The sequence below is a fragment of the Pristiophorus japonicus genome, chromosome 5 (assembly GCF_044704955.1).
Source record: "Pristiophorus japonicus isolate sPriJap1 chromosome 5, sPriJap1.hap1, whole genome shotgun sequence".
Classification (NCBI taxonomy): Eukaryota; Metazoa; Chordata; class Chondrichthyes; family Pristiophoridae; genus Pristiophorus; species Pristiophorus japonicus.
The window spans coordinates 212210411-212230338 of NC_091981.1; the positions used below are offsets into that span (position 1 = coordinate 212210411).

Genomic DNA, 19928 nt, shown 5'->3' on the forward strand with positions numbered 1-19928 from the left:
CCGTAGGTGCGCGGTATTTTGAATGGCCAGCACAGCCCTTTAAATTTAAGGGAACTTTGCATGCTGCCCCTCAGCGACATCATCTGAAAATATAGTGTCAGTTTCCACATGTACGCTGATGACACCCAGCTCTACCTCACCACTACCTCTCTCTCTCTCTCTCTCTCTCTCGAGCCCTCCACTGTATCTAAATTATCAGGCTGCTTGTCCGACATCTAGTATTGGATGAGCAGAAATTTCCTCCCAACTAAATATTGGGAAGACCAAAGCCATTGTCTTTGGTCACCGCCACAAACTCTGTTCCCTAGCCACCGACTCCATTCCTCTCCCTGGCAACTGTCTGAGGCTGAACCAGGCTGAAGCAACCTTGGTGTCATATTTGACCCCAAGATGAGCTTCCGACTACATATCCATGCCATCACTAAAACCATCTATTTCCAGCTCTGGAACATCGCCCGACTCTGTCCCTGCCTCAGCTCATCTTCTGAAATCCTCATCCATGCGTTTGTTACCTCTAGACTTGACTACTCCAACACACTCCTGGCCGCCCTACCCTCCATAAACTTGAGGTCATCCAAAACACTACTGCCCTTGTCCTAACTTGCACAAATCTCATTCATCCATCACCCATGTGCGCACTGATGTACATTGGCTCCTGGTTAAGCAATGCTTCGATTAAAAAATTCTCATCCTTGTTTTCAAATCCCTCCATGGATCCAAGATATCTGCACTCCTCTAATTCTGCCCTCTTGCTCAGCCCCAAAATCAATCGCTTCACCATTGGTGGCTGTGCCTTCAGCTGTCACGGCCGTAAGCTCTGGAATTCCCTCCCTAAACCTCTCCACCTTTCTACCTCTCTTTCCTCCTTTAAGACGCTCCTTAAAACCTACCTTTTTTTGTCATCTGCCCTAATGTCTTCTTATGTGGCTCGGTGTCAATTTTTTTAAATAATACTCCTGTGAAGCACCTTGGAACATTTTACTATGTTAAAGGCACTATACAAATACAAGATGATGTTGTTATGTGTAAGCATATTAAAATAAAATATTTTGACTTTCAGGCTCACTTGCTAAGTCTTTTTGACAATGTTAATAAAGTGGGGTTCAATGAAACAAATTACGATCAGATGCTCTACTTTGAATCTCAGGAAGGAGAAAAAGTTGACCTCATTCAACCAGTTATAGCACAGGTGAGAAAACATGCAACAGTTTAAAATAGATTGCAATATAATTATAGATGAAATAGGTCATTCAGCCCTTCTTAGCTCATCCATCCAGAAAGACCCTAAAGTGCTCCCCATTGCAGCCACCAGTTTCTTAACAATTCTGGGGTGTTTGCTGTATCCAGGATTCAGTACTACATGTTAATCACTTCATGTATGAAGAAGAACTTCCTGATAACAGTCCTAAATTTACCTTTTACTAGTTTGAACCTCTGTCCTCGTGTTCTACTCTCTGAATTTAATTAAAAGTAATATATTCCTTTTTCCATTCCATTAACTATCTTACATACACCTCTATAAGCTGACTGCTCAGAAATTCCCTTCTGATTCTGAAAAGCTCAAGCCTTGTAGCTTTCCTCTGCATTCCCTTCAGCACTTGAATATTTTAGTTGTGTCTCAATAGCCAGACCTAGCCGCAGTGCTCACGGTGTTGTCTAACCAGTGCTCTGTACAATTTGATCTCAACTTCCTTGATTGTTTTGGGTACATAGTTCAACATTATTTGGCTTTTCTGATTGCTGTTCTGCAGTGGATTAGGTATTGTTTTTGTGTGCTTTATTTGATCATTTCCACACTTTAGTGCAAATAAAGGGTACAGTTAAATTTATGTCCCTATTGACAAGTGAAAATGAAAGGAGTTTGGGGAAAAATGTGGATGATGATGTTTCTCATAATGCAATTAGACTTTTTGGACCATTGTTGCTTAGATTGATTTCTGCTATGCAAATTTTCTGAAACCTGTCATGTTATCTGATTTCTTTTAATTATCTTGTGTTTTAGGGCAACGTGGAAGTCTGGCTGGGGCAGCTCCTGAATGAGGTCAGAAAGACAATTCACAGTGTTATTCGCCAGGCTTCAATAGCAGTCACCGATAAAGAGATGAAACTTTTTGAGTTTCAGGCCATGTACCCTGCTCAGATAGGTTTGCTGGGTATTCAGATGATCTGGACGAAAAACTCTGAAGAAGCTTTAAATAATGCCAAAGTTGATAAGAAGGTAATGGCCATTAATTAATAAATTTGAATTGCATTTTACACCATATCTAGACTCGTCTTTTGTTTCTTAACTTGCCCCATTCCCATCTCCTTTTGCCTTGCACCATCATCCCTTTTGTCATTTAATCACTCCAGCCTTCCACCCTATCGCAGACCTTCCTTTTGTTCTTTCCTCCCCTCTGCCCTTTCCTTGCCCCTATACTTGCTTATAAACCTATTAGATCTCTAACTTTTTCCAGTTCTGATGAAGGGTCATTGACCTGAAATGTTAACTCTGTTCTCTCTCCACAGATACTGACCTGCTGAGTATTTCCAGCATTTTTTGATTATTTTTCAGATTTCCAGCATCCACCGTATTTTGCTTTTGCATTATTTATAGTTAATACGTTTGAGTCACTTATTGCCATGGTACTGTATAGGCAAACTGCATAGGCAAATACTTGCAGTTTTGAGATTATAAATAATGTGCATCCAATTCTCTTCCCCCCACCTCCAGAATGGATAGTCTTGTTCATGTGAGGTGTTCCATCTGATGACCTGGCTAAAGATTCAGATTAGTTTCCCTAGTCATGGAATGCAGTTCTGGCACAACTGACATTTTATGAGAGCTAACAGAGGCTACTTTTGTCTTTTATAGAAAACATGCATTACAGGAATAGGAATAAATATTGCTGACTATTGGCCAAAAATAGCCACAACAGGATACTTTTCAGACCATAACCAATCAATTCTGCACTTTCCACCATCCAGGAATACTGCTTCTTCCCAATGTCATGGAGATGGACAAAGTCAAGTTATATTCAGAAGATTCTAGCAAATAAATGGCCAAATCCTTTTCACTTTTCTTTTCCAAATTGTCTATAAACACCCTGGGGCTAGATTTTCCACTTTTGTGCTTGTTGCCCAAATATGGGCATTATTTCCGGCGTGGGTGGTAAAAATGGATTTTCAGATCGCCGGCTTCTTGCCCATTCTCAAAGCACCTAGCCTCCATCTTTTTAAATGGGCATTACCGCGAGCAATATGAAATGGGCAGAAGCGTTGTGCTCGATTCCTGCGATTCAGGAGTTCAAGGGTCATCATGACATGCGCAGAAGAGGAGACAGAGAGAGAGGGAGCTCAGAGGGACTGAAGGCGTGTGTGGCTGTAGTGTGTGCTTGTTTGGCTGTTGTGGGAGGCACGAGGGCGATTTACCAGCAGCAAAAAGTCTACTAAGCATCAAGAACATAGTTGGCACCGAGTTTTTGTCCAACAAATAAATCTAACATGGAAGGGACGGTGGAGCTGGTAGCCAGGAACACTGGTGGCAGAGGGCTTCCAGTGGTCCTGGAGCGCGGCACTGCACCACATTGCCACACCCCCATTGCCAACCACACATGAGAGCCAGCAGCAACATCTTGCTTCTGGCTTGGAGCACGTTCCCACCTCGGGACCGTCCTCTCCCGTATCCATCCAAGCAGCGTTTCAGCTGTCATCTCCCCCCCCCCCCCAATGAAGCATCGCCTGAGGAGCTCCTCGGCCAGGCGGCTTGGAGTCAGGAGGGGAAGGGGAAGGGGTAGCGGTGGGGGGGGGGGGGGGCGGGTGGGGGAGGGTTCTTTTTACAGAAATACTGATTTCAGACAAATGTTCAGTTTAAATGTTTTTTATTTAACAAAACCTTGTTGCGCATTGACTCAGATAGCTGCACTGTTGCACGCTGGTGATTCCTTAACAGCAAAGGGTATAATTATACTTAACTTCAATCAACTTAAACTTTAACTGTCACCAAGGTGATGCCCACCATTGATGTATCACATGCACACCCAGCAGTATGTTAGCTTTGTAAATAACACCAACGTTCTTTCAGGCAAAGCAATCATTGATGAGCTCCTGACGTAAGGCTCTTGCAGCTATCATGCCACCAAGGGCCCTTTCATGCGGTCTACAGGAGGGTGGGGCCATGGCTTCAGTGTCAGCCTGATTGTCTAGGATGATGTCAGCGTCTGCCTCCTCATCCTCCTCTTCCTCTCTCTGGTGAGATGGACTGTCAGACTCATCAGGCAATTCTTGTCCCCTCCTGATAGCCAAGTTGTGCAGCATGGAGCACACCACCACAAATTGAGCTACCTGCTATAGGTGGTATTGGAGCTCACCTCCTGAGTGTCCAGGCATCTAAAGCGTTGCTTAAGCGCTCCAATGGTTTTCTCCACAATATTGCGAGTGGCTCTGTGGCTCTCGTTGTATCGCCTCTCGGCTTCGGTGTGGGTGTCATCAGCCAGGTGGCAAGGCCATATCCTTTGTCACCAAGCATTCAGCATTGACCTTGTGGCTGATTGTTAAACAAGTCAGATACAGTGTTCTTACATAGGATGTGAGCATCATGGATGCTGAAATTGAGCATTCACTGCCAGTATAATTTGTTGGTGGTTGACAACGAGTTGGACATTCAGGGAGTGGAATCCCTTGCGGTTCCTGAAAACCTCTGCATCCTGAAAAGGTGCCTACATCGTGATGTGCGTACTGTCTATTGCTCCCTGCACCTTGGGGAAGTTTGCAATTCTGGAAAATCCTAGAGCCTTCTCACTCTGTGCCTCCCTGGTCATAGGGAAGCTGATCAAAGCCCTCCTGCGTGTGTACAGAGCTTCAGTGACCTGTCTAATGCAGCAATATGTGGCAAGCTGAGAAATTCCACAAATATCGCCAGCTGTGGCCTGAAAATAACCCGAGGCGTAGAACGACAGTGCTGCGGTGACTTTGACCTCGACAGACAGTGCAGTACTGATGGTGCTGGCAGGCTGCAGATCTCACCTTATCAGCTGGCATACCTCAGTGATAACCTCTTTGTGGAAGCGCAGTCTCTGAAGGCAGGTGGTGTCGGGCAAGTCGAGATAAGACTGCTTCTCGCTGTACTTGTGGGGGCTGTAACGTCTGGTCCTCCTCATCAGTCTAGCACATCTTACATTGGGCACATAATGCTGTGGAGCATACCTTCGGCGATCTCGAGTCTGCCGCATGTAATTGGTCACCAAGAGAAGGTGAGAAAGGACAGGCCACATTGCAGTAGCTCTCTGTTTTCCACCGATTGGTCACAAACAATGAATGTCCCGACGAAGACACCTATTAAATTCCAATCGGTCACAGTATGGTCAAGATGTTTGTAGAGATGTTCACATCAACTCCAACGAACTCCAGAGTACATCCGAACTTGCCCGAGGTTGAAGCACACCAGCCTTTTAAAGGATGCAATATGTGATGTAGAACATGGCATCCATAACGCTGTGATTAGTTCTGGCTAGTTCCACTTTTTGTGGGCGTATTTTTGGGCGAGCGATATTGTGGACGATATGTGTGCGAGATGGTGAAAGTGACGCTGGGCGATCTCATGGCCACTAGTTTCAGTAAATATGCTCTTTACGACAAAAAAAAGTGGGCGGGCGGTATTATCGAATCTCGATATTAATTCTGTGTGGAAATTAATGCTGGCCAATATTATGGGCGTTGATTTCGCCGATTCTGATGATTCCGCCCCAAAAAAGTGAGTGAGCTGTATTATTTTTTTCTCGGTGTTAAGCACATGGAGAAAGTAATGCTCGGTGATAAGTTTTCGAGAAATGGGCGTCGGTTTCCATTTTTGGCTAACTGGGTGATATATGGGCGTTATACGTCATTTCAGCGGTAAAATGGGCGTTAAGTGGGCGTTAAGCATATAAAAAAAGTGGAGTTTCTAGCCCCTAGCCCCTGAAAGTATGCTATAATACTATGGAATGAAATATTAATGTAATTGTCTAAAATTCTGCCTCGGCTATTTTAGCAGAAGCATTATTAACTCATTTAAAATAAATAGGGTTCATAGCTCCACTAAAATAGTGTAGAGAGCATTTCAGACAAACACATTAATGGTTCTCCCATGTAATAATTTGAAAGCTTTGAAGAATATGAAGCTTCCCAGAGCCATGTGAAGAAAAGCCAGTATATATTTTTTATTCATTCTTTTTTCCTCTGCATATTATATTTGTTGCAAATGATTAAAGTCAAAGTTTCTGTATATTTTTTAAGATATTGGTAAGTATTAGCCAGATATTACTCCACATGTTACTTTTATTCCATGGACAAAATCATAATGGGTATATGTTGCCTGGATTGGAGAATTTTGGCAATGAGAAAAGATTGGAGATGATTGGGGCTCAATTTTCCACATTTGTGAATTTTGGCGCAGTTGAATAGGTACGTCTGATTTTTTTTTTGTGATCCGACTGCACCAGAAAAAAAGTTTCAAGTTTTGCCGGAATTAACTTTGAATTTGGCGCGGCACACATTGGCCTTAAGCTCTGTGGCCAAAAGCTGATGTTACCATGGTAACATGGGACGCTCTGAAGGGCTGAGGCTGGGAACGGAAACTGATGAAGGGCTGAGGCTGGAAACTGAAACTGACGAAGGGCTGGAAATGGAAAATGATGCCGTTGCTATCCCGTGCCGAAAGGACCCCTGCCCCAGGTACCGGTGCTGCTGCTATCCCAGGCCGAAAGGCACCCACCAAAAAAAATTCCCGTTTTGCATGTGATGGGTGTGTTGTGCTGCGCACTTTCAGAGCTGCTTGTGAGTATAAAAATCGGAGCTGCCATAATATGGATCATGGGGCAAAGACCAATAATTTTCAAGCAGATGAAACTGAGGCCCTGGTTTCTATCATTGAGAGCAGATGGCACAAGCTTCAGAACAAAGTTCCAGTTAAAGTAAAGCCTAGAGAGATGAACAAATGTTGGGACAAAGTTGGAGATGATTTCTCTGCAATGGTGACCACCCCGAGGACCAGCAGGCAGTGCAAAAAGAAATGGCAGAACCTCAGCCAAATAGTTTTTGTAAGTAATATTTTCATTTATGGACTGGAATTACAATTGTAAATGTGACCATCTGTGTGTGCCACCGCAGCAGACCCTTTCTCTTTAAAAAATTCTATTTTCATCTTTGCATAAACAGAGAGCGAACAAAAACTGGAGGAGGTTCAGCAAATGTACACCCGTTGATACCCTAGGAAGTGAGGATCACAGGTATGATTGGTGCTGTCTCTAGAAGGTCAACAACTGGTGCACAAGCTGGGCCCAGCTTACAGAGAGAGGGTAAGTCCTCATTCATCATGGTCCTTCAAATGAGCCTGCGCTGTGTGAGCCTACTCATGCCACCCTGCCCACTCTCCTGCTGCTAACTGATCGTCTGCTCTGTTATATTTTGCAGAAGTTGCGCCCATCCCTGAGGAAACACAAGCCCCTGCCACAGAAGAATAATCATTTGCGGAGGAGCCTGACCAGGATAAAGTCTTTAATGCAGAACGTCCATCAGGAAAATCAGGACGAGAATGAGCAAGAGGATCAGGGGGAGTGACAAGGCCCCAATATTGAGATTGTGACACTACATCTGCAGGAGGTGGTGCCACACGTGGAGGTGCGAACCCCTTTCCGGACCGCTACGAGCGAGGGGACATTTCATGGTGTCCCACAGTCCGAGGTTGAGAGTCCCAGTGAGTTTCAGCGAGCCACACCCAGGGTGAGGAGGGGAAGGAGAGCTCGAGAGCGCTCTCCTGAAATGCAGGGTCCAACAGACGTGGTTCAGCTCATGGCAATGAGTGGGGAGAGCATTGATCTTACCCAATCACCCCTGGACACCATGAATGAGGTGCATCATGAGATAACGGGATTGTCATCAGAAGTAACGACACTCTCGGGAGAAATGGGAACACATTCGGGAGGGAATGTCGGAGGTAGCTGAAACGTTGTTGGGGCAGATTAGGGAGGGAATGTCGGAGTTAGCTGCTGCAATAAAGGAACACGCCCAGGCTCTCATTGGCCAGCAGCGAATGACGGATTCAACTGGTGACACTTGCACTCCAATCCCCAGACCAACCTCAGGTGGTGTGCCGGTGCATCCACAGTCCGAGGAAGATGATGAGGAGGCCCGAACCAGGCCTTCCACAATGCCGTCTCTTAGGGCCCACACCTGCCAACAAGAACATCGCTGTCCACGAGATGCTTGAAAAAAGCAACTTGGTCACCGGCCAAGAATAGAGGCAGCAAGGGCAAAACCAGCTCTGCCCTTCTGGCTGCTGCTGAAATATGGTACATATAGTGCTCTCGCGTATAAGATGAACGCATCATGGGTGCTCCTTGGGTATTTGGTATCAACTGCCATGATGCGATGCATGTCGTCGCAGACCAACTGGACAATTAGTGAGTGGAACCCTTTCCTGTTCCTGTAAACCTCTGAATTGTTCAAAGGTGCTCGCAAGGTGATGTGGGTAAAGTCTATCGCACCCTGCACCTTGGGGAAGCCAGCAATCCTCGAGAAGCCCACAGCTACCTGTCACGCATTGCCTGGGCGGTCATGGGGAACTTGATGTAGTTGTCCTTGTGGGCATGCAGTGCAGTCATGACCTGTCGAATGCAGCTATGTGTCGCATACTGCGAGATGCAGAATAAGTCCCCAGTTGAAGCCTGGAATGAGCCGGAGGCATAGAAGGCAAGTGCTGTAGTCACCTTGCTCTCTATGCGTAATGCAGTCCTTCTCCCACTTCCAGGCTGCACGTCTGCCCTGATCGGTTGGCAGATCTCGGTGATCACCTCCTTCTGAAAGCACAGCCTGCGAATGCAGTCTGCCTCACTCAGGTACAGGTATGAGTGCCTCTCCCTGAATACCTGATCCAGGTATGGCCTCCTCGCCATCATTCTTCGAGCTCTCTGGTTCCTGAGATATTGTTGTCTTATTAATCTTCTCCTTTACATAGCCATGAAGCAAAACGCTCTTACTACATGAGTCATTGCCAGGATCGCCCTCATTGTTTTTTCTTAGTTGCAAACTAAATGAAACTATTCACACAAAGCACTCACACCTTTTCCTTCTCTCTGCAAAAGGTTGACGCCCAATCCATGGACCAAATCTTGGTCTGCGCATGCGCATCACTAGGCTCGGTTTCTATGGTAACGCGATACTCAAAGCAGAGATTTGGGGCACGCACAGCACAAAACACACGGGATAACATGAAGACTGGGAACAATATTCACTTTTTATTGTTAGCTCTGCAACAAACTGATTTTCTCCCCTCTCTGATGATCACCAGACTCGAGGCACAGAGCACAGCTGGCAGGATCGCTGGCCGTAAGACCACCCCCCCTGGTGCCGCTGTCATCCTGGGCTGAAAGGACCCCCGCCAGTGCCGTGTCTTCAGCTCGGCTAAAACAATGGCGTCTGCTCTGTATCAATTTTCTCTTCTCTGTGCTGATTTCCTTAAGTGTAGGGAAGGTTTTTCAGAAGGGTGCAGTGCGCCATTTTAGAAAAAATCGTACTTGGCCAAACTCACTTAAATGGCCAAAATTGGCGCACCCGACAGGTTCCGCCCCCAGTGACGTCAAAAAATGGGTAACTAAAAACATCAGACGTACCTACTTTAGAACGGCGCAGAAACTTTGGCCAAACTTGCAGATTTGAGTCTGCTCCAAACAAAAGCATCGTACGCCAAAAAAAGATGCAGAATGGTCTGTTTTCTTTGGAACAGAGGAGACTGAGAGGAGACCTGATTGAGGTGTATAAAATTATGACGGGCCTGAATAGAGTGGATAGGAAGGATCCTGAGTGGAGCTAAACAGAGTGGTTTATTTGGGAATTTAGAAAGAGTGGGAATTCGGAGAGGAGGGGGAAGATTAAAATCAATAAAAAAATTAAAAATAGGTAAGTGATATTTCACTAGCTGCTGGGTTGGTCAGTTTGGTCAGTTTTTCTCTCTTTTGGGCATTGGTTTAAATTAAGAGCGAGGAATACAAACAAAATGTTCTAAACTTCAAATCTTAACTAATTGAATACATTAGGGCAGGTGGTGTATTTCTGCTGTTGCATGTGGGAACTGGTGGACACCATTGAGGTCCACAGCGACCATATCTGCAGCAAGTGTCTGCAGCTCGAGGAACTTCGACTCCGCATTGATGAGCTCCAATCAGGGAGGGGGAGAGTTACTTGGAAGCTGCAATCCAGGAGCTAGTCACACCAATTAGAGTAATTAATTCAAATTCGATCCGTGGTCAGGGACAGGAGGGTGTGACTATGAGTGAGGCAGGTATGGGGACTCAGGATGTAGTGATGGAGGAGCCTCGGCCTTTGCTCTTGTCCAACAGGTTCGAGGCTGTGGATGAGAGCAGGAACTTCAGGGAGGATGAGCAAATTGACCACAGCACCGTGGTACAAGGGGCCATTTAAGTGGGGGGAGTAAAAACGTTGTAGTGGTAGGGGATAGTATCATTAGGGGGATAGATACTGTTCTCTGCAGCCGCGAGTGTGTGTCCCAAAGGCTGTGTTGCCTACTTGATGCCAGGGTTAAGGACATCTCCTCTGGGCTGGAGAGGAACTTGGAGTGGGAGCGGGAAGATCCAGTTGCCGTGGTCCACGTGGGTACCAACGACATAGGTAGAACAAAGAAAGAGGTTCTGCTAAGGGAGTATGAGCAGCTCGGGGCCAAATTAAAAAGCAGAACCACAAAGGTAATAATCTCTGGATTACTACCCGAGCCACGAGCAAATTTGCATAGGGTAAATAAGATCAGAGAGTTAAACTCGTGACTCAAAGGCTGATGTGGGAGAAATGTGTTTTGGTTCGTGGGACACTGGCACTAGTAGAGAGGGCTTTAAACTAGTTAGTGGGGGGGGAGAGTTCAGGTGATCTGAAATTTAAAAAGTCAAAGAATAAGGAGAAGGCAATAGAGCAGGGTAGCACTGGGGGAAATGAAAGCCAGAGCGTGACAGGAAGGGACAAAATGTATAAACATAAAAGTGTATCAGAAAGTGGGGTCAAAGCAGGAAAAAATGGTAAAGAAACAAATTAAAAAGCTCTTTATCTGAATGCATGTAACATTTGTAACAAAATAGATGAGTTGACGGCACACATAGATACAAATGGGTGTGATCTGATACCCATTACAGAGACGTGATTGCAAGGTGGTGACCAAGGCTGGGAACTAAATATTCAGGGGAATTTGACAATTTAGAAGGATGGACAGAAATGAAAATGAGGTGGGGTAGCTCTGTTAATAAAGGATGAGATCAGTGCGTTCATGAAAAAAGATATTGGCTCAGAAGATCAAGACATTAAATCAGGTTGGGTGGCGATAAGGAATAATAAGGGGAAAAAGTCACTGGTGGATGTCGTCTATAGGACCCCCCCAACAGTAGCTACACTGTTGGATGGAGTATAAATCAAGAAATAATGGAGGTTTGTAAAAAAGGAACAGCAATAATCATGCGCGATTTTAACCCTTATATTGATTGGACAAAGCAAATTGGCCAGGGCAGCCTTGAGGAAGAGTTCATAGAGTGTATCGAGATAGTTTCCTTGAACAGTACATTGCGGAACCAACCAGGGAGCAGGCTGCCTTAGATCTGGTGCTGTGTAATGAGACAGGATTAATAAACGATCTAGTAAAGGACCCTCTAGGAATGAGTGAGCATAGCATGGTTGAATTTCAAATTCAGTTGGAGGGTGAGAAAGTTGGATCTCAAACCAGTGTCCTAAGCTTAAACAAAGGAGACATCAAAGGTATGAAGGCAGAGTTGGCTAAAGTGGACTGGGAAAATAGATTAAAGTGTGGGATGGTTGATGAGCAGTGGCAGACATTTAAGCAGATATTTTATAACTCTCAACAAAAATATATCCCAATGAGAAGAAAAGACTGTAAGAGAAGGGATAACCATCTGTGGCTAACTAAGGAAATAAGGGATGGTACCAAATTAAAAACAAGGGCATACAAAGTGACCAGGATTAGTGGGAGGCCAGAGGATGGGGAAACTTTTAAAAGCCAGCAAAGAATGACTACAAAAAAAATAAAAAGAGGGAAGATAGATTATGAAAGCAAACTAGCACGAAATATAACAACAGATAGCACAAAGTATTGGGGGTAATGTATTGACGTGGATAGAGAACTGGTTGGCAGACAGGAAGTAGAGAGTTGGGATAAACGGGTCCTTTTCAGAATGGCAGGCAGTGACTAGTGGGATGCCGCAGGGCTCAGTGCTGAGACCCCAGCTATTTACAATATACATCAATGATTTAGATGAAGGAATTGAGTGTAATATCTCCAAGTTTGCAGATGACACTAAGCTGGGTGGCGGTGTCAGCTGCGAGGAGGATGCTAAGAGGTTGCAGGGTGACCTGGACAGGTTTAGTGAGTGGGCAAATGCATGGCAGATACAGTATAGTGTGGATAAATGTGAGGTTATCCACTTTGGTGGCAAAAACACGAAGGCAGAATATTATCTGAATATCGGCAGATTAGGAAAAGGGGAGGTGCAACGAGACCTGGGTGTCATGGTACATCAGTCATTGAAAGTTGGCCTGCAGGTACAGCAGGCAGTGAAGAAAGCAAATGGCATGTTGGCCTTCATAGCTAGGGGATTTGAGTATAGGAGCAGGGAGGTCTTACTGCAGTTGTACAGGGCATTGGTGAGGCCTCACCTGGAATATTGTGTTCAGTTTTGGTCTCCTAATCTGAGGAAGGACGTTCTTGCTATTGAGGGAGTGCAGCGAAGGTTTACCAGACTGATTCCTGGGATGGCAGGAGTGACATATGAGGAGAGACTGGATCGACTGGGCCTGTATTCACCAGAGTTTAGAAGAATGAGAGGGGATCTCATAGAAACATATAAAATACTGACGGAACTGGACAGGTTAGATGCAGGAAGAATATTCCCGATGTTGGGGAAGTCCAGAACCAGGGGAGACAGTCTAAGGATAAGGGATAAGCCACTTAGGACCGAGATGAGGAGAAACTTCTTCACTCAGAGAGTTGTTAACCTGTGAAATTCTCTACTGCAGAGAGTTGTTGATGCCAGTTCGTTGGATATATTCAAGAGGGAGTTAGATATGGCCCTTACGGCTAAAGGGATCAAGGGGTATGGAGAGAAAGCAGGAAAGGGGTACTGAGGTGATGATCAGTCATGATTTTATTGAATTGTGGTGCAGGCTCGAAGGACCGAATGGCCTATTCCTGCACCTATTTTCTATGTTTCTAAGAGTTTCTACAGGTACATAAAAAGGAAAAGTGGCTAAACTAAATGTTGGTCCGCTCAGAGGATGAGACTGGGAAATTAATAATGGGCAACAGGGAAATGGCAGAGACTTTGAACAAACATTTTGTATCTGTCTTCATGGTAGAAGACATTAAAAACATCCCAATAGTGGATAATCAAGGGGCTATAGGCCGGGAGGAACTTAATACAATCACTATCACTAAAGAAGTAGTACTCGGTAAAATAATGAGACTAAAGGCGGACAAGTCCCCTGGACATGATGTCTTGCAGACTTGGGTCTTAAAAGAAGTGACGGCAGAGATAATGGATGCATTGGTTGTAATCTACCAACATTCCCTGAATTCTGGGGAGATCCCAGCGAATTGGAAAACCGCAAATTTAACGCCTCTATTTAAAAAAGGAGGCAGACAGAAAGCAGGAAACTATAGACCAGTTAGCCTAACATCTGTCCTTGGGAAAATGCTGGAGTATATTATTAAGGAAGCAGTAGCATGACATTTGGAAAAGTATAAGTCAATCAAGCAGAGCCAATATGGTTTTATGAAAGGGAAACTTGCTGGAGTTCTTTGAGGATGTAACAAGCAGGGTGGATAAGGTAGAACCAGTGGATGTGGTGTATTTGGATTTCTAGAAGGCATTCAATAAGGTGCCACATAAAAAGTTACTGCACAAGATAAAAGTTCACAGGGTTGGGGGTAATATATTAGCATGGATTCAGGATTGGCTAACTAATAGAAAACAGAGAGTCGGGATAAATGGGTCATTTTTCTGTTGGCAAACAGTAACTAGTGGGGTGCCGCAGGGATCGGTGCTGGGTCTTCAACTATTTACAATCTAAATTAATGACTTGGATGAAGGGACCCAGTGTAATGTAGCCAAGTTTGCTGATGATACAAAAATGGGTGGGAAAGCAAATTGTGAGGAGGACACAAAAAATCTGCAAATGGATATAGACAGGTTAAGTGAGTGGGCAAACATTTGGCAGCTGGAGTATAATGTGGGAAAATGTGAGTTTATCCACTTTGGCAGAAAAAATAGAAAAGCAAATTATAATTTAAATGGAGAAAAATTGCAAAGTGTGTCAGTACAGAGGGACCTGGGGGTCCTTGTGCATGAAACACTAAAAGTTAGTGTGTACAGCTAGTAATCAGGAAGGGAAATGGAATATTGACCTTTATTGCAAGGGGATGGAGTATAAAAGCAGAGAAGTCCTGCTACAACTGTACAGGGTATTGGTGAGGCCACACCTTGAGTACTGCATACAGTTTTGGTCTCCCTATTTAAGGAAGGATATACTTGCATTGGAGGCTGTTCAGAGAAGGTTCACTGGATTGATTCCGGAGATAAGGGGGGTTGACTTATGAAGATAGGTTGAGTAGGTTGGGCCTATACTCATTGGATTTCAGAAGAATGAGACGTGATCTTATTGAAACGTTTAAGATAATGAGGGAGCTCGACAAGGTGGATGCAGAGAGGATATTTCCACTCATAGGGGAAACTAAAATGAGGGGGCATAGTCTCAGAATAAGGGGCCGCCCATTTAAAACTGAGATGAGGAGGAATTTCTTCTGAGGGTTGTAAATCTGTGGAAATCTCTGCCCCAAAGAACTGTGGAGACTGGGTTATTGAATATATTTAAGGTGGTGATAGACAGATTCTTGAGCGATAAGGGAATAAAGGGTTATGGGGAGCGGGCAGGGAAGTGGAGCTGAGTTCATGATCAGATCAGCCATGACCTTATTAAATGGCGGAGCAGGCTCGAGGGGCCAAATGGCCTACTCCTGCTTCTATTTCTTATGTTCGTATGTTCCCTTGGCAGAGGGGTCAACAACCAGGGGGCATAGATTTAAAGTAATTGCGGGGAGGTTTAGAGGAGATAGGAGGGGAAATGTCTTCACCCAGTGGGTGGTGGAGGCCTGGAACTTACTGCCTGAAAAGGTGGTAGAGGCAGAAAGCTTCACCACATCTAAAAAAAACTACTGGGATGTGCACTTGAAGTGCCGTAACCTACAGGGCTACGGACCAAGAGCTGAAAGGTGGGATTAGGCTGGATAGCTCTTGGTCGGCCGTCACGGACACGATGGGCCGAAATGGCCTCCTTCCGTGCTGTTAAATTCTATGATTCTATGATATGGCTTTACCTGTATGATGAGCTTAGCTGTCTTGGAGGTAGGAGGGTTAAAAAACCATTCAGGAAAGCTACAGCAACCTAACACATGCATAAGATGGAGGACAATTGGTTTAGTAATTCACATAACCAGCCTTCATTGCATCTACAACAGCCGAGATGTTATCCCATTTTTGCTTCAGCAATAACCACCAGACAATCATTCTCACTGAAAATTTGACATATCAGCTTTAATTTCCACATCATCATCATCATAGGTAGTCCCTCAAAATCGACTCTAAAAGTGTGTTCTCAGGTGACTGAACAGTCCACATAACAATTAAGAGAAACTTGTTTTTTCCCAATCTAGCTAAACCTAGAATTCCCAGGGCAGACCTCCATGTTGCTGCGTTTGGGCACATTGGATCATCTGGCATAAAGGGAAATCAGGCAATGATTGTATATCCATTATGGAGCCTGCCTAATTTTCTATCCATTAAATTAAATGGATAGAAAGTTGTGCAGGCTGCTGTTACAGGCTGCAGTCCTCCTTACTCGCTTTTCCTTTATGTTCAAGAGCAATAAAGGAAAATTGGTCTCTCACGACTACCTCCTAAGGAGCAGGTTCTGGGAAATAGCATAATTATGACATATGCAGGCATGCAAGCATGATGAAGAATAATCAGTGTTAATTTCCTCCTCAAATATTAACTCAGTTCCGAAGATTTTTATATTACATGAAAATGAAACACTTTTTAATTCCCTCCCAGATGTTAAAGGAAATTGTTTTCTATTTAAGATTTCCATGCATACTCTAAAACTAACTCAAAAGTTAATTTACTTATTTAAAGCATTTTAGTGAAGAACATTTTTTAAAGTTTGAGAAATATGCACCCATTTGCTCACAAATTGCAGGATATATTACCGTATTGGAGGTATATTATCCTTCATATATTTTGTTGCCATTCAAACATTCATCAGAAAAAAGTTTAGATTGCCAAATAAGAATTACCATTATGCAAGGTGGCCTTATTAGGACTCTACTATGGTGTAAGATCTAACCAAATACAAAGTCTGAGGATTCAAACTCTGTACAACTGAAAACATTGTGACATGAAGTATTTGTTTGGTGCAGATCATGCAAACAACTAATCAGACATTTATGGATATCCTTAATGATTTGATCGACATGACAACCCGTGAACTAACAAAAATGGAACGAACAAAATATGAAACACTTATCACCATTCATGTACACCAGAAAGACATTTTTGATGATCTGGTATGTAATGCTGCCTTCAAAAACAAATGTTGACAAAACATAATGCAGGATGTACATAATCCTAATATTTGCTTGCAATATTGCATTAGGTTCGCATGAACATTAAATCCCCATCCGATTTTGAATGGCAAAAACAGTCCCGGTTTTACTTTATAGAGGACACAGACAAATGTATTATTCAGATCACAGATGTTGAGTTCAACTACTGCAATGAGTATCTAGGCTGTACAGATAGACTTGTAATAACACCATTAACTGACAGGTAAGAAATTCATCCAAAATAAAATATATATTATTTGTATAACACTGAATATTTACAGTACATTCAAGAGAATATTGTGCACTAAGCTATATAATCTGGACTTTATTTATGTAGTTAGTTCATTGTTTAATATACTCTATTATGTTTTTAGCTCCAGCACAGTATAGTGAAGTAACTATTAAAAATTGAACTGCCAGACATAGTCAACAGTTATTATATGATGAAAAATAACTATGAGAAACTAGAATTACATAAAATTATAGAATATAGAGCACAGAAACAGACTATTCAGCCCAACCAGTCCATGCTGACATTTATGCTCCACTCAAGCTTCCTCCCATCCTTCTTCATCTAACTTTATCAGCATAATCCTCTATTCCCTTCTCCCTTATTGCTTATCCAGCTTCCTCTTGAATGCATTTATACTATTTGCCTCAATTATTCCCTGTGGTAGTGAGTTCCACTCTGTGGGTAGAGACTTTTTTTCTGAATTCCCCATTTGATTTCTTGGTCACTATCTTATATTGATGGCCTCAAGTTTTGCTCTTCCCCACAAAGGGAAACACTCGCTCTGTGTCTACTCTATCAAAACCTTTCATCATTTTAAAGACCTCCATTAGGTCACTTCTCAGCCTTCTCTTTTCAAGAGAAAAGAGACCCAACCTGTTCGTCCTTTCTTGATATGTATAACCTTGCAGTTCTGGTATTATCTTTGTAATCTTTTTCACACTTTCTCTAGTGCCACTATATCCTTTTTTTTATAATATGGTAACCAGAACTGTACACAGTACTCCAAATGTGGTCTAACCAAGGTTCGATACAATTTTAGCATAACTTCTCTATTTTTCAATTCTATCCCTCCAGAAATAAACCCTGGTGCTTTGTTTGCTTTATTTCATCATCATAGGCAGTCCCTCGAAATCGAGGAAGACTTGATTCCACTCAACAAGTGAGTTCTCAGGTGACTGAACAGTCCAATATGGGAATTACAGTCTCTGTCACAGGTGGGACAGACAGTCGTTGAAGGAAAGGATGGGTGGGGAATCTGGTTTGCCGCACATGCCTTCCGCTGCCTGCGCTTGCTTTCTGCATGCTCTCGGCAACGAGACTCGAAGTGCTCAGCGCCCTCCCGGATGCTCTTCCTCCACTTAGGGCGGTCTCTGGTCAGGGACTCCCAGGTGTCGATGGGGATGTTGCATTTTATCAAAGAGGCTTTGAGGGTGTCCTTGAAATGTTTTCCCACCTGGATTGGCTTGCTGTGTGGGAGTTCCAAATAGAGCGCTTGCTTTGGGAGTCTTGTGTCGGGCATGTGAACAATGTGCCCCCCCCCCAACGGTCAGTGCTTCGATGCTGGGGATGTTGGCCTGATCGAGAACACTAACGTTGGTGTATCTGTCCTCCCAGGGGATTTGCAGGATCTTGCGGAGTCATCGTTGGTGGTATTTCTCCAGCGATTTGAGGTGTCTACTGTATATGGTCCACGTCTCTGAGCCATACAGGAAGGCAGGTATCACTACAGCCCTATACACCATTAGTTTGGTGCCAGATTTGAGGGCCTGATCTTCGAACACTCTCTTCCTCAGGCGGCCGAAGGATGCGCTGGCGCACTGGAGGCGGTGTTGAACTTTGTCATCGATGTCTGCCCTTGCTGATAATAGGCTCCTGAGGTATGGAAAGTGGTCTACGTTGTCCAGGGCCATGCCATGGATCTTGATGACTGGGGGACAGTGCTGTGTGGCGGGGTCAAATTGGTGGAGGACCTTTGTCTTACGGATGTTTAGTGTAAGGCCTATGCTTTCATACACCTCGGTGAAGATGTTGACGATGACTTAGAGTTCAGCCTCTGACTGTGCGCAGACGCAAGCATCATTCGCGTACTGTAGCTCGGCGACAGAGGATGGGACAGCCTTGGATCTGGCCTGGAGGCGACAAAGATTGAACAGTTTCCCACTGGTTCTATAGTTTAGTTCTACTCCAGCAGGGAGATGTTGAGTGTGAGGTGGAGCATTGTAGCAAGGAAGATCAAGAAGAGAGTTGGCGCGATGATGCAGCCCTGCTTGATCCCGGTCCGGACGTGGATTTGGTCTGTGGTTGATCGGTTGGTCAGGATCATGGCTTGCATGTCGTCGTGGAGCAGGCGGAGGATGGCGCCAAACTTTTCGATGCGCCATAGTCCCTCGTGGTTAACAGCGTCAAAGGCCTTTGTAAGGTCAAAGAAAGCCATGTACAAGGGTTGGTGCTGTTCCCTGCATTTCTCTTGCAGTTGTCGTGCCGAAAGGATCATGTCCGTTGTGCCCTGTAGTGGACGGAGTCATCACTGTGACTCTGGGAGGAGCTCCTCAGCCACAGGGAGAAGCCGGTTGAGGAGGATTCTAGCGATAACCTTCCCAGTGGCTGATAACAGGGAGATTCCTCTGTAGTTACCGCAGTCGGATTTGTCCCCTTTTTTAAAGATGGTCATGATTACTGCATCTCTGAGATCTCCTGGCATGCTCTCCTCCTTCCAGATGAGAGAGATGAGGGCGTGCATTTGTATCAGTAATGCATCTCTGCCATATTTTAGTGTCTCAGCGGGGATTCTTTCCGCTCCCGATGCCTTGTTCTTGAGCTGACTGATGGCCTTTTCTCCCTCGTGCAGGGCTGGGGTTTTGCTGAGATTGTGGCGGCTAGCATGCTGCGGGATGGAGTCAAGGACACTCGTGTCAAAGGCAGAGTCTCGATTAAGGACATCTTCGAAGTTCTCCTTCCAGTGGGTCCTGACTACCTCGGTATCCTTGATGAGTGTCTCTCCATTCTTGGCCAGACTTGGGTGCTTGGGCTATAGGTGGACTTGACTGTGGTGAAGAATCCTTGCACATCATGGCTGTCGGCCAGCTTCTGAATCTCCTGTGCTTTCTCCACCCACCATCTATTTTTTAGGTCGCGGGCTTTTTGTTGGACCTCGGCCTTACCCTTCTGTAAAGCTGCTTTGCTGCTCCCGAGTTGGGTTGCTTTAGGTTCAGAAATGCCCTGCGCTTGCGA

The 19928-nt window shown here is 44.6% G+C and overlaps 1 protein-coding gene across 3 annotated transcripts in view; it reads left to right on the forward strand.

The window, feature by feature from the left end:
• dnah5l (dynein, axonemal, heavy chain 5 like) overlaps nucleotides 1–19928 on the forward strand; it is a 618296-nt gene that overhangs the window by 266408 nt on the left and 331960 nt on the right. For all 3 annotated transcript variants that reach the window (XM_070881289.1, XM_070881290.1, XM_070881291.1), the window contains 4 exons: nucleotides 1061–1189; nucleotides 2003–2218; nucleotides 16499–16645; nucleotides 16735–16907. In XM_070881289.1, the coding sequence (XP_070737390.1) occupies nucleotides 1061–1189; nucleotides 2003–2218; nucleotides 16499–16645; nucleotides 16735–16907 (665 nt within the window). The remainder of the gene's footprint in view (nucleotides 1–1060; nucleotides 1190–2002; nucleotides 2219–16498; nucleotides 16646–16734; nucleotides 16908–19928) is intronic.